This window comes from Dipteris shenzhenensis, chromosome 24 (genome assembly GCF_047967505.1).
Source record: "Dipteris shenzhenensis isolate YYH24624 ecotype China chromosome 24, Dip_SZ_1.0, whole genome shotgun sequence".
NCBI classification, from domain to species: domain Eukaryota; kingdom Viridiplantae; phylum Streptophyta; class Polypodiopsida; order Gleicheniales; family Dipteridaceae; genus Dipteris; species Dipteris shenzhenensis.
This window is the reverse complement of record NC_141619.1, coordinates 42,168,494-42,183,512: the sequence shown is the minus strand read 5'-3', so window position 1 is coordinate 42,183,512 and position 15,019 is coordinate 42,168,494. Positions and strand designations below refer to the sequence as shown.

Sequence of the window (15,019 nt, the reverse complement as noted above, 5' to 3'; positions counted from 1 at the left end):
CATGTGTTTGCCCCACTCTCCGCGAGTCGTTTGGATGACTCTAAGGCCAATCTCGCAAGTCTCCAATGGGGTAAGTCCTAGACTCTGTGGATGAAAGTCACTGTCTGAAAGATGGCATCAACCTGGAGAGGTGTCATGGCGAACTCTGCTTGTACTATCTCATGTGGAAGTGAGGGCTTACATCGGATCATCCTGAATCCCATCGTCACCTGTAGCCGCTCAAAGCTCCTCCAGTTTGTCCTCAAAAGATTGCACCCTAAAAAAGGTGTTGCATACATGACAGTTGGCCGCACTAGTGTGTCGAAAAGCCAGCCCTTCGTCAGTGGATCCTGGAAGTGTGCCTGGAAACACTGCCGCTCTAGTCTAGCCAAAGCACTATGCCCTTGTGTGAGCCGTGCCTGGGCTGCATAATGTTTCATCGTGAAGATGGGTCCTGTGAAGACTGCTCCCAAATATGTGTATGACTGCACTATCTCCACTGGCTCACCACGATAGGTGAAACTAAGTCGGTGAGTCTGCTCGTGAGGTGTTGAAGATCATAATCTTAGTTTTCTGAAGGTTGACCGTCATATGTCTGTCTCTTCAAAACACCTCTAATGCCTCTAGATCTCTCTGCAGCCCCTCCGCTGAAGAGGATATAAGGACTGTATCATCAGCATATAACAATATCTGTATGAGGAGATCCCCTAGTAATGAGCCCTCGCCACCTAGGCGATCTATGAAAGATGTGATCTCATCAATGTAGAGTCCAAAGAGAGTTGGTGAGAGAGGGCAACCTTGTTTCACCCCAATGGTGCTGTCGACCCAATCCGATAGACCACCTGGGGCACGGATCCTACGTCTGACTGACTCATATAAGCTCATCACATCCCAAATAAGCATCTCTGGGATTTGCATCTCCTGTAGTCTCCTGATCATGCGGGATCGTGGAACAGTGTCGAAGCCCTTTTGAAAATCTGCGAAGCATGTGTAGACTCTCTAATGTCTGGACCTCGCCTCCTCAATGATAGCCCTTAGAGTGAAAATGTGGTCTAGAGTAGAGTGTTGCCTCCTGGATCCTGCTTGCCCTAGTGCTCGCTGCCCCCGTGCCTTTGTATGATTGCTGATCTCTCTCTCTTGTACCGATCCATAGATCTTGGCCAGTGTGTGGCCAATCATGAGGGTGCCATAGTTCCCGGTGTCCATGAGGTCTCCTGCTTTGTGTATCGGTACAATAGTAGTGGTGCTCCTGTTGGTGGGAAGCTCTGACAAACTGCAAGGTTAAACATATGTGCAAGGATCGGTGCTAGGACCTCCTGCCCATGTGCGAAGGGCTCTGTCCGAAGGCCCTCGTGATCGTGTACTTTTCGGTTGTGGAGCCGACGAAGTGCAGCCCGCACATTCTGCGTAGTCAATAGATGACAGGTGGTGGGCCTGGGCATAGAGGACATGTCTGGCGGTGTCTGCCTCAGGAGCATGCATAAGCGTGCCACACGCCCAGATCAGTGATGGAGATGGGTGGCTTCCCCTCTGAGAGGAATCCCCACCTAGTGGTTGTGTCTCCTCCGTGAAATGATCTGATGATCTCATCCATCCTCTGTGTGAGGAAGGCTCGTCACTTGTGGCGTGTCAACCGCTGAAAGATCCTGTGTGCCTCATGTGGCATCAACTGACCCAAGGCTCGCTCCCATGTGAGGTGGGCTCGCATCTCTCTGCACAAGGAGGATTGAAAATGGTAGTTTGGAACCACAATGGCACCCCCTGGTCTGACACAGGAGGTTTCCTGGAGACATACAGTGATAGGGACATAGTTTTCTATACCGAGACACACAAGAGTCCATAGAGAGGGCTGCCCACTGTGACAGGATACGCATGGGAGTCTGCCCATAGGAGGGAACTGAGGAGGGATAGTGGAGTACGACTCTACGAGGCTCTTAGGGTGTGGCTGTCCTCTTTAAATCAGCTCTCAAGCCACTCCTTTTAGTGGTTGGGAAAGAGGAACATGCACGGCACATGTGGATTAGAATTCAGCTACGAGAGGCACGACCGATCTTCATTGTGGTGTGCTACTTTTTTCCGGATACATCATCCTATGCACGTGAGGTTGCCACAAAGGGGAACAACCCGTATGAGAGTATACATGATGATATCACCAAGTTCTCTAGACAGGGTGACACCCTCCTCCTTGGTGACTTCAATCCACGCACATGGGACAACCAAGTGGGACTACTTGACTTTGCATCCGATTCCCTCATAGTACCAGAGTTAGATGTAGCTGAGCTCAGGATAGTGAGACACTCAGCAAATGCTCCACACGTGAGAAGGTATGGACAGCACCTACTTGTGATGGGAGTAGTACATGATTTGATCATATACAATGTTCTTCAAAGATGGCCATCATCCGGTGGACTCACTTGTTTTCCACATGGGGGGGGGGGACAAGCATAGTGGACTACGTGATGGGCTCCCTTGCCTTCGCATCTCATATTCACGACTTTTTAGTACCCCCTCCCCCATTTGGTGCCATTCATACTTGACATTTTGTATATCCACACAGGCCAGCCACAGAGAGAGTTCCTTCATGCACCTACTCGGACCCATGTTCACTTTGATCGGACTCTCGATCAAGTTGATGTGAGTCACTTAGCTCGAGAGCTTCCGACCCTACATGGAGCGGAGGTAAATCTTGCTTAGGTTTCAGCCACTTTGGTGCACGAGGCTGCCATCATATCTTTCCCTACGACTCGCCCCACACATGCCTCGTTGGGAAGATGCCTTATAACCCTTGGTACGATGATGAATGTAAAGAGATGAGAGCTCACCTCACACGCGAGCAGGCCCTGGGACACCTGACCTCATCTGAGGCACATCGCATCTCACGTCGGATGACATGATGTAAGAAGCAGACTTTTCTCACTCGCAGGATTGATGAGGTGGTCGGATCCTTTCGAGGGGGAGACCCGACTATCGGCTTGGGACTACTATTAGAGGGGAAACGGCCCATTCCCATCACGGACCCAGAGATTTAGCACATATATGCATGCTCTTTAGACGACATCCCAGGTCAGATGCCACCAGATATGTCCTCTATGCCCAGACCCACTACTTATCACTTGTTCACTGCGCAGAACGTGAGGAATGCCCTCCTCCGTCTGCATAACCGGAGAGCACCAGACCATGAGGGGCTATGTACAGAGCACTTTGCGCATGGACAGGAGGTCTTGGCGCGCATCTGTTCAACCATGAAGTATGCCACAGTGTTTCACTTACTTGGAGTACTACCACCATTGTACCGATACATAAGGTGGGGGACCCCATGGATACTGGGAACTACCGCACTCTCATGATTGGCCACACTCTGGCTAAGATATATGGATCGGTACTGGAGAGGGCGATCGGTAGCCATATAGAGGGCCATGGACAGCAGGCTCTTGGGCAGGTAGGCTTCCGGAGACAACACTCCATACTGGACCACATTTTTACCCCTAGAGCCATCATGGAGGAGGCGAAGTCGAGGCGCCAGAAGGTATACACTTGCTTCGTGGACTTTCGGAAGGATTTCGACACAGTCCCTCACTCTCGCTTGATCAGGCGACTACAGGAGCTGCATCTCGCAGAGGTCATGATCTGGGGAGTGATGAGTTTATATGAGTCCATCAGAGGGTGAGTCCATGCTCGTGGGGTTCTATCAGAGTGGGTTGAGAGCATCGCCTAGGAGGAGAGGTCTCCCTATTGGCTGACTTGATGGTACATATACTACTATATGAAGATGACATAGTCCTCCTTTCGTCCTCAGCCGAGGATTTGCAGAGAGAGCGACCTAACAGTCAACCTTGGGAAAACCAAGGTTATGATCTTCAAGACATCCCAAGCAGTGCTTCATTGACATCGATGTCGACGTAGTTTCACTTACCGAGGGGAGCCAGTGGAGATAGTGAAGTCCTACACGTACCTAGGGGTAGTATTCAGTGGACCAGTCTTCAGGATGATCCATGCCACCAAAGCACGACTCACACGAGGGAAGGGTGCCTTGGCCTGATCAGAGAGACTATGTTTTTAGGTGCATTTTCAAGATCCACCGACGAAGGGCTGGCTTTTTGACACTCTCGTGAGACCGACTGCCATGTATGCAGCACCTTTTTGGGGGAGTGACCTTTCAGCTACTGATTGTAAGGGATTTGAGAGGCTACAGGTGATCATGGGATCTAGGATGATTCGGAGTAAGTCTTCAGCTCCCCAAGCAAAGTTCGCTAACACCTCTTCAGGTGGACGCCCTCTTCCAGACTGTGACTTTTCTACTGTGACTTTTCTACATAGAGTTTGGGCGCTACCTTAGTGGAGATTACCGAGACTGGCATTGGAGTCATCTCGACGATTGGCAGAGAGAGGCTTTGATACAGCATGGTATGCATGGGTGTCCACATGGTTTGATAGCGTGGGTGTCTAGTTCTATCATGACCACTTTCTGAGGATATGGAGCACGGTCTCATCATTAGGTCCCAATACCTCGAGGATAGGAGAGTCTCACATGACTTGTGGATTGCTATCGAACAGATACGAGTCTCGTCCCACCAATTGCGGATCGAGGCAGGGAGAGCGGCCGGCATACTTAGAGAGCAACAGGTCTATAGACTATGCACGATGGGCAGAGGAGCATTTTCTATGTGTCTGTCCGGCCTACTATGAGATCCGAGGGCGATACCACTGTCTCTTTTAGGAAGGGCTCAGCTTTGGACCACTCACACGGCTGATACATTTCCCTGACCAGGTTTTCATTGAGCTCTACCTGATTGAGATGCGGAGACACAGAGTTTCCCTTGTGCGGCAGGCCAGAGATCAGCTACAATTGATGCTTAGGATCGAGCTAGACCGAACGTAGACACGCGTCACTGATTTTTACGCATCCGAGCTAGCATCAGATGAGATCGAGGGGGAGGAGCTTGAGGAGACGAGAGCACTATGGATCAGTAGTGAAACCCGTCACCAGGATGTGGCTTGACAAGAGATGCGGAGACCACACATGGCACGTGGGGTGACCAGAGCATGCACGATTGAGGTCCGGCCTATCACAGTCCTCCTCAGAGGGGGCCACCAGAGACAAGGCATTACTGTCGATGTAGCCCATCGGATATAGAGATCCAGGAGAGCACGCATCCCTCACCACCGCAGGAGACAACCCGGTAGATAGAGATACGTGAGCTCTTTGCATCACATCAAAGGGTCATCAGGGAGCCGGGTTATATAGAGTCTGCACATGTACTTGGAGCTCTGGTTCTAAGCAGGACTTGATTGCTCTTTTCCTACTATTTTGTACTAGCTTTTTGCATTTTTAGCACTTAGCACTCAAGAAGGGCCTTAGTGAGCCCTTTGCTTCAGCCGAAAGTGGCTTGTATGGGTTGCATATATTTTGTACCTTGTCTCATAGACCCGCGAGGTCTCCTGAAGACGTTAATATAACTTTCTCTCTCTCTCTCTCTCTCTCTCTCTCTCACACACACACACATACACACACACTTTTTTGTGAAATCTTATATTTCTGTGTGGGAAACCCCAAAAGAGGTAAAAACCCACCAATAAGTACAAATGAAAAATTTACAAGTAAAGCCTCAAAGCAAAAGTCATGAGGCAGCCAAGTAAAAAGTTACATATCAAGCTGGAGGAGGATCAAACACAACATCCTCTAGCTTCAGATTATTGCTTTGTAAAAACTGATGCAGTGTACAAGCCACAAGGGCAAAAACTGTTTTTTGCCCTTGTGATTCTTCTTAATATAGCCGGGCACCGGAAATTTCTGAATCACAAGGTCAAAAACATGTTGTAACATGGGATGAAAAGAATCCAGTGAAAATGGCACATCTGCATCCGGAACAGAAGAAGACTTTGGCACATGCATCAGAGGCAAAGGAGCTAGATCAACATCTGTATCCTCCGATGAAAGAGCTGCATCTGATAAAGCAGGACTCAGCATTTCAGCTTCACTCCGAGGATCAACCTGAGAAAGAGCATGTGCAGCATCCTGTACGATCGCCTCTGCAAGGGGCACATCCATATCCTGAGGAGGAGGAGGCTGATGATGCCAACAGGAGTCGGATCCTGAACTTCTTCAGCAAGAGAAAGATTGGCCTGTGATTTTTCTACCTTCCTCCAATAATGCTTTGGAGCAAAAGCCTTTGCAGAAACCGGAGGAGAAGGAAGAGTAACCTTCACAACTGAAGAAGGAGCAGGAGGAGTGGTCATGGAAGAAGAAGGGCAAACACATGCAAAATGACCAACCTGACGACACCGATAACAAGCTGTAGGAAAAGAAGCAAAATGCACACACACACACACACACACACACACACACACACATTTACACCTTCATTCTTTCACACATGTGCGCGTGCATAGGTGCACATGCGCGCGTGCACACACACATTTTGCATTTTTTGCATTCTGCATTGGTGTGGATGCTCGTTTAGTAGCTCCACCCTCACAGCTCGTTTGTACTAGGAGTTTACAGCCTGCCAATGTGTTGTCTTTGGGCTGTGCATATACCTGCACACCTGAGATACTGCATATTGAATATCGGGCCTTGTATTGCACAAATAAATGAGGCATCCAACAGCCTGGCTGTAAAGTGTGACATCTACTGATTCACCTGCATCATACATAGTAAGCGTGATCCCCGGCTCCATGGGAGTGGCTATAGGCTTACAATCTTGCATGTTGAACCTACCCAAGAGCTTTTGCACATACTTGGATTGAGACATAACTATGCCACGCTTGTCTTGTGTGAACTGGATCCCCAAATAGAAATTTAACATGTCCAAGTCTGTCATGTCAAATTCAGCTTTCAACTCAACTTTGAAATCTGCAATTATTTCCTTGTTTGACCCTGTGAGCAGCATGTCATCTACATAAAGAATGATGACCAAAATATCCCCCCCATCCTTCTTGATGTAGAGGGTGCTTTCTGTGGGACTATTGTGTAACCCCAGTCATCAATCTTGGCATACCATGCACGTGGGGCTTGTTTCAGCCCATACAAAGCTTTATTCAGCTTGCAAACTTGAAGTGCATTGCTAGAAAGTTCAAATCCAGGAGGTTGTTTGACATAAACCTCTTCCTTCAAGTCCCTATTAAGAAAAGCTGTTTTTATGTCCAACTGATGGACATTCCAAACAAAATTTCCAGCCATGGCAATAACTGACCTTATGGTGGTCATCCGGGATGTAGGAGCAAGTGTCTCCTCATTATCTATGCTCTCTTTTTGAGCATAGTCTTTGGCAACGAGGCGTGCCTTGTACCTATCAATGGACCCATCTGGCTCCCTTTTTACTTTGAAAACCCTTTTGGACCTTGGTACCAATGGCATGTTTCCTTGGTGGCAAATCCACAACATCCCAAGTCTGATGTTTCTCAATGGACTGTAGTTCATTGTGCATGGCATGCATCCAATGCACATTATTCTTGGCTTCTTCAAAAGAGTCAGGTTCTTCGTCATCAAGAAGAGTACCTACATAAGTTGTCTCAACAGGAAGAGCCCCCCCCCCCCCCGCGTGCACTATGTGTCCTGCCACGCAAAGGTGTCTCAAGCCTACTCTTCCTGAGAGTCTATAGCAACCATGTGTGCACTATGAGTCCTGCCAGGCAAAGGTGCCTCAAGCCTACTCTCCTTGAGAGTCTAGAGGCTAACGGAAGCAAAAGGATGCACAAGAGTGGAGCAAGAAGATGAAGCTGTCACATCAACTAGAATAATGAAAATGAAAGTACAAAGTACTATAAAAGAGAACCCTAGGACCTAGTGTCCTAGCGGTACCACTAGTACTAGGTGTCATAAGACACTAAAAGTACTAGGTGACCTAAGTGCCAATAACTAAAGCTACATGGAACATACCGGGGCCCAGAGGGCATGAATACGACCGAGAGAAGATGGCCTACAAACCCCCCTACATGGTATGGGCTGAGGTATTCTGGAAACGTCTCAGAATACTTGGTACTATATGTCTCTTGTTGACAACCGCTCTCGAACATAATGATAGTGAACTTCAATGTGCTTGGTACGCACATGAAACACTGGATTACGCGCAATGGCCAAAGCACTCTGGCTGTCAGTGTAGACCATAGTGGAGGATGTCTGGCAAATACCAAGATCTGTAAGTAACTGTTGAAGCCAGACACACTCTCTTGTAGCGGTGAAGGCTGCCCTGTACTGAGCCTCGTAGCTGGATGTCGCAACTGTTGGTTGCTTCTTGCTGAGCCAAGAGATACATGAACTGCCAAGCAAAAAACAGTTGCCGGTATGTGACACTCTGGTGTCGGAACAACCTGCCCAGTCACTATCCGTGTAAGCATGCATGGTAAGTGCACCCTGATCACCATAGAAGAGGGCTAAATCCTGAGTGCCTCTGAGATATCTAAAGACTCTCTTCAGTGCTTGCCAATGCTGTGAACTGGGCATGTGCATGAACTTGCTGAGCTCGGATATTGCATACTGTAAGTCAGGTCTAGTGTGGCATAAGTAAATGAGACATCCAACAGCCTGCTGGTAAAGAGTGATATCACATGGTGGGCTCCCATCATGAGCTGAAAAATTGAAGCCAGGGTCCACTGGAGTAGAGATTGGCTTGCAATCCTCAAACTGAAAACGATGAAGGAGCTGTCCAATATACTTGGACTGTGTATCATGATATCCCCCTCAATATGAGCAAACTGAATGCCCAAATAATAGTGCAGCTGTCCCATGTCTGACATTTCAAAAGCTTGCTGCAAATCAGCCTTGAAAGTTGCAATATGCTGAGTATCAGGGCCCGTGATCAGCATGTCATCCACATATAAAATCAGTGCTAAAAAATCAGATCCACTCCCACAGACATAAAGAGTGGGCTCTGTGGGGCTATTCTAAAAACCAAGGGATAGTAAGTGTGCATGAATTTTGGCATACCATGCCTGGGGTGCCTGCTTCAAACCATAAAGGGCTTTTCTCAGCCGGCATACCTTGTTTTCAGAGCCAACAACCTCAAAGACAGGAGGTTGTGTCACATAAACTTCTTCCTGCAGATCCCCATGAAGAAAGGCAGTTAGCTGCGATATACCATTTGCATGAAGATATTGATGCAATGGAGTTCGGAGATGTGATAATGGGAGCAGAATCTCAACTAGAACAGTTTAATTTTAAATATCAACCTACCAATGGAGCATGTACATGTGTGAGGCAGGGATTGGCTGTAGGCGACATATATTGCAGTTATAGTTTGGAATACCTTGATGGGGCTTGTCCAATCCTGCAACTTTATGGGATTTTGCCCATCCAACTTGTTTTGGTTCTTGGCTCCCTTTGACAATCTGCAATGCTCTACCTTGACGTGGGGAGCAGGGGGGAAAGGGGCGGGGGGGTAGGGGGGGGTAATGGGATTTTGTAGTGGACATAGTTTTATCTCCTTTTTTTTTGCTTGATTAGACACAACTACTCATGTTTGAAAAAACAATTGAAAAGATGCAAGAATTAGGCAAGCACCTGGCAACAATAGAGAGGATGCAGGATGCAGGTAACGTAGAAGATCTAGCCTTAGAAAGAAAGAAAGAAAGATATATTAACGTCCACGGGAGACCTTGCGGGTCTATGGGACAAAGTGCATAGAAAAGCGAACTCATACAAGCCTCACGCTAGGACCCTTGCTGAGTACTAGTCTATGCTAACATAATCATAATTATAGTCATAATCATATCAATCAATCTATCCAGGCGTTGGGACGAAACTGAAGCGTGGTATAGTGATGGCTCTCTAGTGGGCTGCGAAAATTTCTCGTATCTGCGTCTGTCGAGGTGTCTCGCGCTGTGGTGGGGGGCACGGTCTCCTCGCTCTCTGGACTCTTTGGGCTATGTCTAGAGTGACCCCTTGTCTGTGTCGGTCTCCCCTGAGGAAAGCTGTGATAGGTCGGACCTCAATAGAGTGTACTCTGGGGGCTCTCTGTCGCACATGTGGCCTCTGCGTCCCTCTCTCGGTGGTATTGTGCCGGCTGCTCATCTAGACTGCTCTCATATCGGCTAGCTCCTCTTCCTCCACTCCACTGTGTCAAGGGGCTGACTCAAATGTATAGAAGTTTGTGACGTGCCGCTATGCCTGGTCACCCTCTATGTCCTGTAGTGGTCTGACCATCCCCTGCTGCTCTCTCATCTGTCGTAGAAGCGCCTCCCTGTGTCGCCGCATCTCCATCAGATAAAGCTCGATACAGAATCAGTCGTGACAAAGGACCGAAGCCACTCCCCTCTAGGTAGAGACAGTGGTAGCGTCCCCGAATCTTGTAGTAGGCCGGGCAAACACAAAGAAAATGCTCCTCTGTCTCAACCGCCCCCAGCGTACATAGCGTGCAGACCCGCTGCTCTCCCTGCCTCAATCCTCAGTTGATGGGATGAAACCCGCATCTGACCAATGGCAATCCTTAGTGCATGAGATACTCCTCTATCCTCGAGATACTGGGGTCTGATAATAAATCCCTCCTCTGATACTCTCAGGAAGTGGTCGCGATAAAATTGGGTTTTGGTGGGGAGCTCCTGGTCCTCCCCCAAGTCCGGGATGTGTGAAGCTAGAGGAGGTCTAACCGTATGATACGGTTGATCTCATCTTGCGGGATCGACTCAGGAGGTGCATCCATGCTATATTGAAAGGTGGGAAGCCTATCCATCTGGATACCGTGCGTGGCAAGCCATGTAGATATGCGTGCATACCATGTGTCTGCTCCGCTCTCTGCGAGTCGTCTGAGTGACTCTAGGGCCAACCTCGGAAGTCTCCAATGGGGTAAGTCCCACACTCTGTGGATGAAAGTCACTGTTTGAAAGATGGCATCAGCCTGGAGAGGTGTCATGGCGAACTCTGCCTCTACTATCTCATGTGGAACTGAGGGCTTACATCATCCTGGATCCCATCGTCACCTGTAGCTGCTCGAAACTCCTCCAGTCTGTCCTCGGAAGATCGCACGCCCAGAAAGGTGATGCATACATGACAGTTGGCTGCACTAGTGTGTCGAAAAGCCAGCCCTTCGTCAGTGGATCCTGGAAGTGCGCTTGGAAACATTGCCGCTCTAGTCTAGCCAAAGCACTACGCCCTTGTGTGAGCCGTGCCTGGGCTGCATGTTTCATCGTGAAGATGGGTCTTGTGAAGACTGCTCCCAAATATGTGTATGAGTGTACTATCTCCATTGGTTCACCACGATAGGTGAAAGTGAGTCGGTTAGTCACTGCTCGTGAGGTGTTGAAGATCATAACCTTAGTTTTTCCAAGGTTGACCGTCAGATCTCTCTTCATAGACTAACTGAATGTGGAAAAAGAGGTAGAACATGGAAATAGAAGCAAGCAAAGCTAAAAGCTAAGAAAAGTTGTGAAAAGCTAAAATTTAGCTTTTGGAGTACTGTTGATAATAATGATTAGGCTTTTAATAAATAGAATTAAATTGAATAATTATAAATTTGTGTTTCTTTCAAAACTTTGCCCCATGACTCCTCTACCCATGCACACAATCAATCGAAGTTGGGCCTAGAGCAAACACATTAGCCTAGGCCAGCAACTTAGGCTAGAAAAGTCAGATTTTCCCGAAGTTTTAACAAACCTAAATCTAGAAATGCTCTACCTAGTGTGCGCATGAATAATCAGGGTAAGTCTATAGATTATAGGAAAAAAACTCACAGTTATGTGGTTCTGGAGACTATGTCGATGTTGTAGATTAATGCTAATAATCTTATTATGACCTTGATAAACCAAGTATTCATGTTGAGCACACCAAGGCTATCCAAGGCTCAGTATGAAGGTGTTATGATACTAACTGAAGAGTGTTAAAACCTTAGTGGGTGGGGAAATCTTAAAGGCTTCTCTTTATGGTATAGCGTGTTGATTATCATGATTAGGTGGAGGGTGATCCAATAGCCTAATAAGCTTATATTTCCACTCGTGGAATTTAAGTCATGCACTAGCTTCCAACAGCCCATTACCTACAGCGACTAAGTGTGGCTACCCTTGTGCAAGGTGCGACCACCGTAGCTGGATGGTGTAGTTTCATGGAAAATGAGGAAATAGATACCTTCTATAACTGATGAAGACTCATGCATTCGATTTGCTGAAGATACTTAGCTGGTACGTGTGAAGTCCTATAAATCAACTCACACAAGCTCACATGTGTGATCATTAAACATGCGCATGAAAAGTAAATAATAAGTAAATGATCCAAAACTGAAAAATGGATAACTAGGAAAATCAAGGTCTATTACATTGGAATAGGCCATTTGGTTTGCCATAATTGATTCTTGGGGGTGGAAGTGGATCTTGAATGAATTGTCAACTATTTGGCCATGCTTATGTAGACATGGAAGGTAGAAGGTTGATATTCGGAAATGTACCTGCTGTTCTTGAAGGTTTCAGCTGTCTATTTGGATGCCTTTGCCTGCAAATTTTGTGTTGCACATTGACTATTCTGGATATGCCATTGGGTTTGCCATAATTGATTCTTAGAGGTGGAAGGGGATCTTGAATGTATTGCTAGATTATTTAACCATGCTTATCCAGACATGGAAGGCAGAAGGTTGATAGTCAAAAATGTAATCGCTGTTCTTGAAGTTTTCAACTGAGATGCCTTTGCATGTGAATTTGGGTGTTGCAATATTGACAACTTTTTGGTGGATGGGGATTTTGATGAGACAATGCTAGAGCTGTTTGGCATTTTGCAGAGTATTGTTAATAGAGGGCTGCTGTGGAATAAGGAATGTGGGCATTCAAGCAAGAATCATGGTTGCTAGTGGCTAATGAAGAGAGTGATTGGCAGTTTTCATGGTGGAATGCTTGTATAGAAGGGTTGTATCTGAGCATCTTCATCTTGGCCTTCCGATGGTTTTTCTGCATGAGTAGAGGATGGATTCAGCACCTTGACAATGATCCTTGGACAATGGTCATTGCCAGGGCCCAGTCCTGATGCCTCTGCCCCATGTATGCCGACTATTCGAGTATTTAATCACAATTAAAGACAATTGATCTGTTTAGTTGGCGATGAATGAAGACCTGTTTCATCACAAAGCACAACACAAATATGTGCATATGGAAATGATGGAAGACAGTGGTATGTCCAGCTCGGATTGCTTCATTTGGCAATGATTGCAATTGTTGGCAATACAAAGGAAGTATGCGCCACATTATGGTGGGCAGTGGTTCATAGGAAAATATAGCTTTCCTCTCTTATATTATCGAATAGGGAAATTTTTCCATAGCCAATGTTAATATTTGTCATAAGGTCTGCATTCTTTTGAATGATGCTTGCTGTTAACTATTGCACAATTGTTTTATTAGTAGGTTCAAATTGGAAAGATAAACCATGAGTCAAAAGGAAATGGCAGCATGGCTCCACTACTTGTATAACAAACTTTCTTTGGTTTGGAAATATATGGAAGAAAATAGAGATGCGTTTTGGAATGCCTAGTCATTCTGGGTTCCCAGCCTACTGATGCATGCTTGCTAATGAGGATGCTAGGCACCTTTGTTTTGTTTCCAGCTTCTCAGTTTGTGTGGAGCATGTACCTCAAAAGGAAAATTGTTTATTAGAGTTTCTGGCAGCATTGAATATCTCCTCAATAAAATGTCTGCTGGTCAGCCATACTTCATGAGATATGGCGAGTTACAAATATCGTAAATTCCAGCATTCAATTCTTGTTGCCGAGGGGAAGGTTTTGTAGTAAACTGTGTTTGGCATGTCCTGCATTTTTGCTTGCAGTAGTGCTCAGGTGGTTAATTCTATACATTAAGAGGGTAGCATAAGGCTAATGGTATTTCTGTAAAGACTGTTTTGATGCTATCTGTTGACTTGAAAGTTAATTATGGGGTCTTTGTCATATCCAAGTGAAGGTTTTGCACTACATCATATAAAGAAAGTTTTTTACGTTCTCTCCTTGTCCATTTGAATACTTCAGTCATCTGTTAGATTCCTGCACATGGCATCATTGCAGTCCAGGTTTGTATTGTGTCGAGCAGGATGACAGTGGTTTTGCCTGATAAATATTGGTTTGTGGTTTTTCTTTAATTTTTTCTCTCAGGAGTAAGTTCCTTTTTCCAAAGGAGAAGATAAGAATGATTTCATTGGTGAAGAAATATGAAAAGCTCTCCAAGAAAAGGAGGATGTTGATACTGACAGATAAGCAAAGACTAATATACATAGATCCAAAAAAAAAGGTTCAGAAAGGGGAAATACAGTGGTCCTGGAATGCTGTTGAGCTCTTTGTGTGCCCAGAGAATGACAAAAAGTTTATCATCTGGACGGTAATAGACACGATATAATCCAAGTCTTAGGAGAGCTGGGTTATGATGTGAGTGAGCTGTGGAGGATGCTACACTTAGATCTCTCCCCATCAGAAAATAAGATTTGAGACACCCCATGTCTGGGGTGTCTTTTGCATGCCTACACTTTTCATAGGTCTTCATTTATGACCTCATATGTGTCTGTGCACAGTTCCATGCGTCTATATAGGCGTGTATTTGTGCCATGGGTTATGTGCGCATGCGTGCTTGCTTGATTATCGTTAGTCTTGTTAGTTTTCTTTGAATTAGAAGTTGGTCATCTCAGACACGAAGCTTATAATTGCATGCAGCCAAAACAGACCTATGGATTTGAAGATCTAAGAGGATTGGCATGGCAGTGGAAGGATGCAATCGAAACAGCTCAAAAGCGGTTAGGGCATTCGGGAGTAATTCTTTGAAAGCATGTGATGTGCTTCACGTCAGATTCAGCCTCTGATGTCTCAGATTCTAGATGAGTGAGTGGTGATTGATGTTTGAAAAGTTTTCCAGAGGTGAAAAATTTGTACAAAGCTATTGACAAGCTAGACAGTGCTTTCACTCTGGTTGTTCTGTAGTTCAGTTTCGGTTTGATCAAGATGTTCACTTTTGCTTTGGTTTCTACAGGTTTTACTCATCAAAAGCGTAGAAGGCTGTGAAGTAGAACGTTTAGTTTTCCATACACCGTTGTCATATTCATCAGCTCTTCTAAAATGCTCCAAATTTTAATCAACCTTACCTGATGCGTAAA

The 15,019-nt window shown here is 46.2% G+C and overlaps 1 protein-coding gene across 6 annotated transcripts in view; it reads left to right on the top strand.

The window, feature by feature from the left end:
* The window catches only part of LOC147886615 (3-phosphoinositide-dependent protein kinase 1-like), a 96,637-nt gene extending 81,917 nt beyond the window's left edge, over positions 1-14,720 (top strand). For 5 of the 6 annotated variants that reach the window (XM_087395602.1, XM_087395597.1, XM_087395601.1 and 2 more), the window contains one exon: positions 12,678-13,605. In XM_087395602.1, coding sequence (XP_087251728.1) covers position 12,678 — 1 coding nt within the window. In that variant the 3' untranslated portion in view covers positions 12,679-13,605. Of the gene's footprint in view, positions 1-12,677; positions 13,606-14,030; positions 14,254-14,582 lie in introns of those variants that run through there. The other variant, XM_087395603.1, reaches the window with a different exon arrangement.
* Positions 14,721-15,019: the final 299 nt, after the last annotated feature.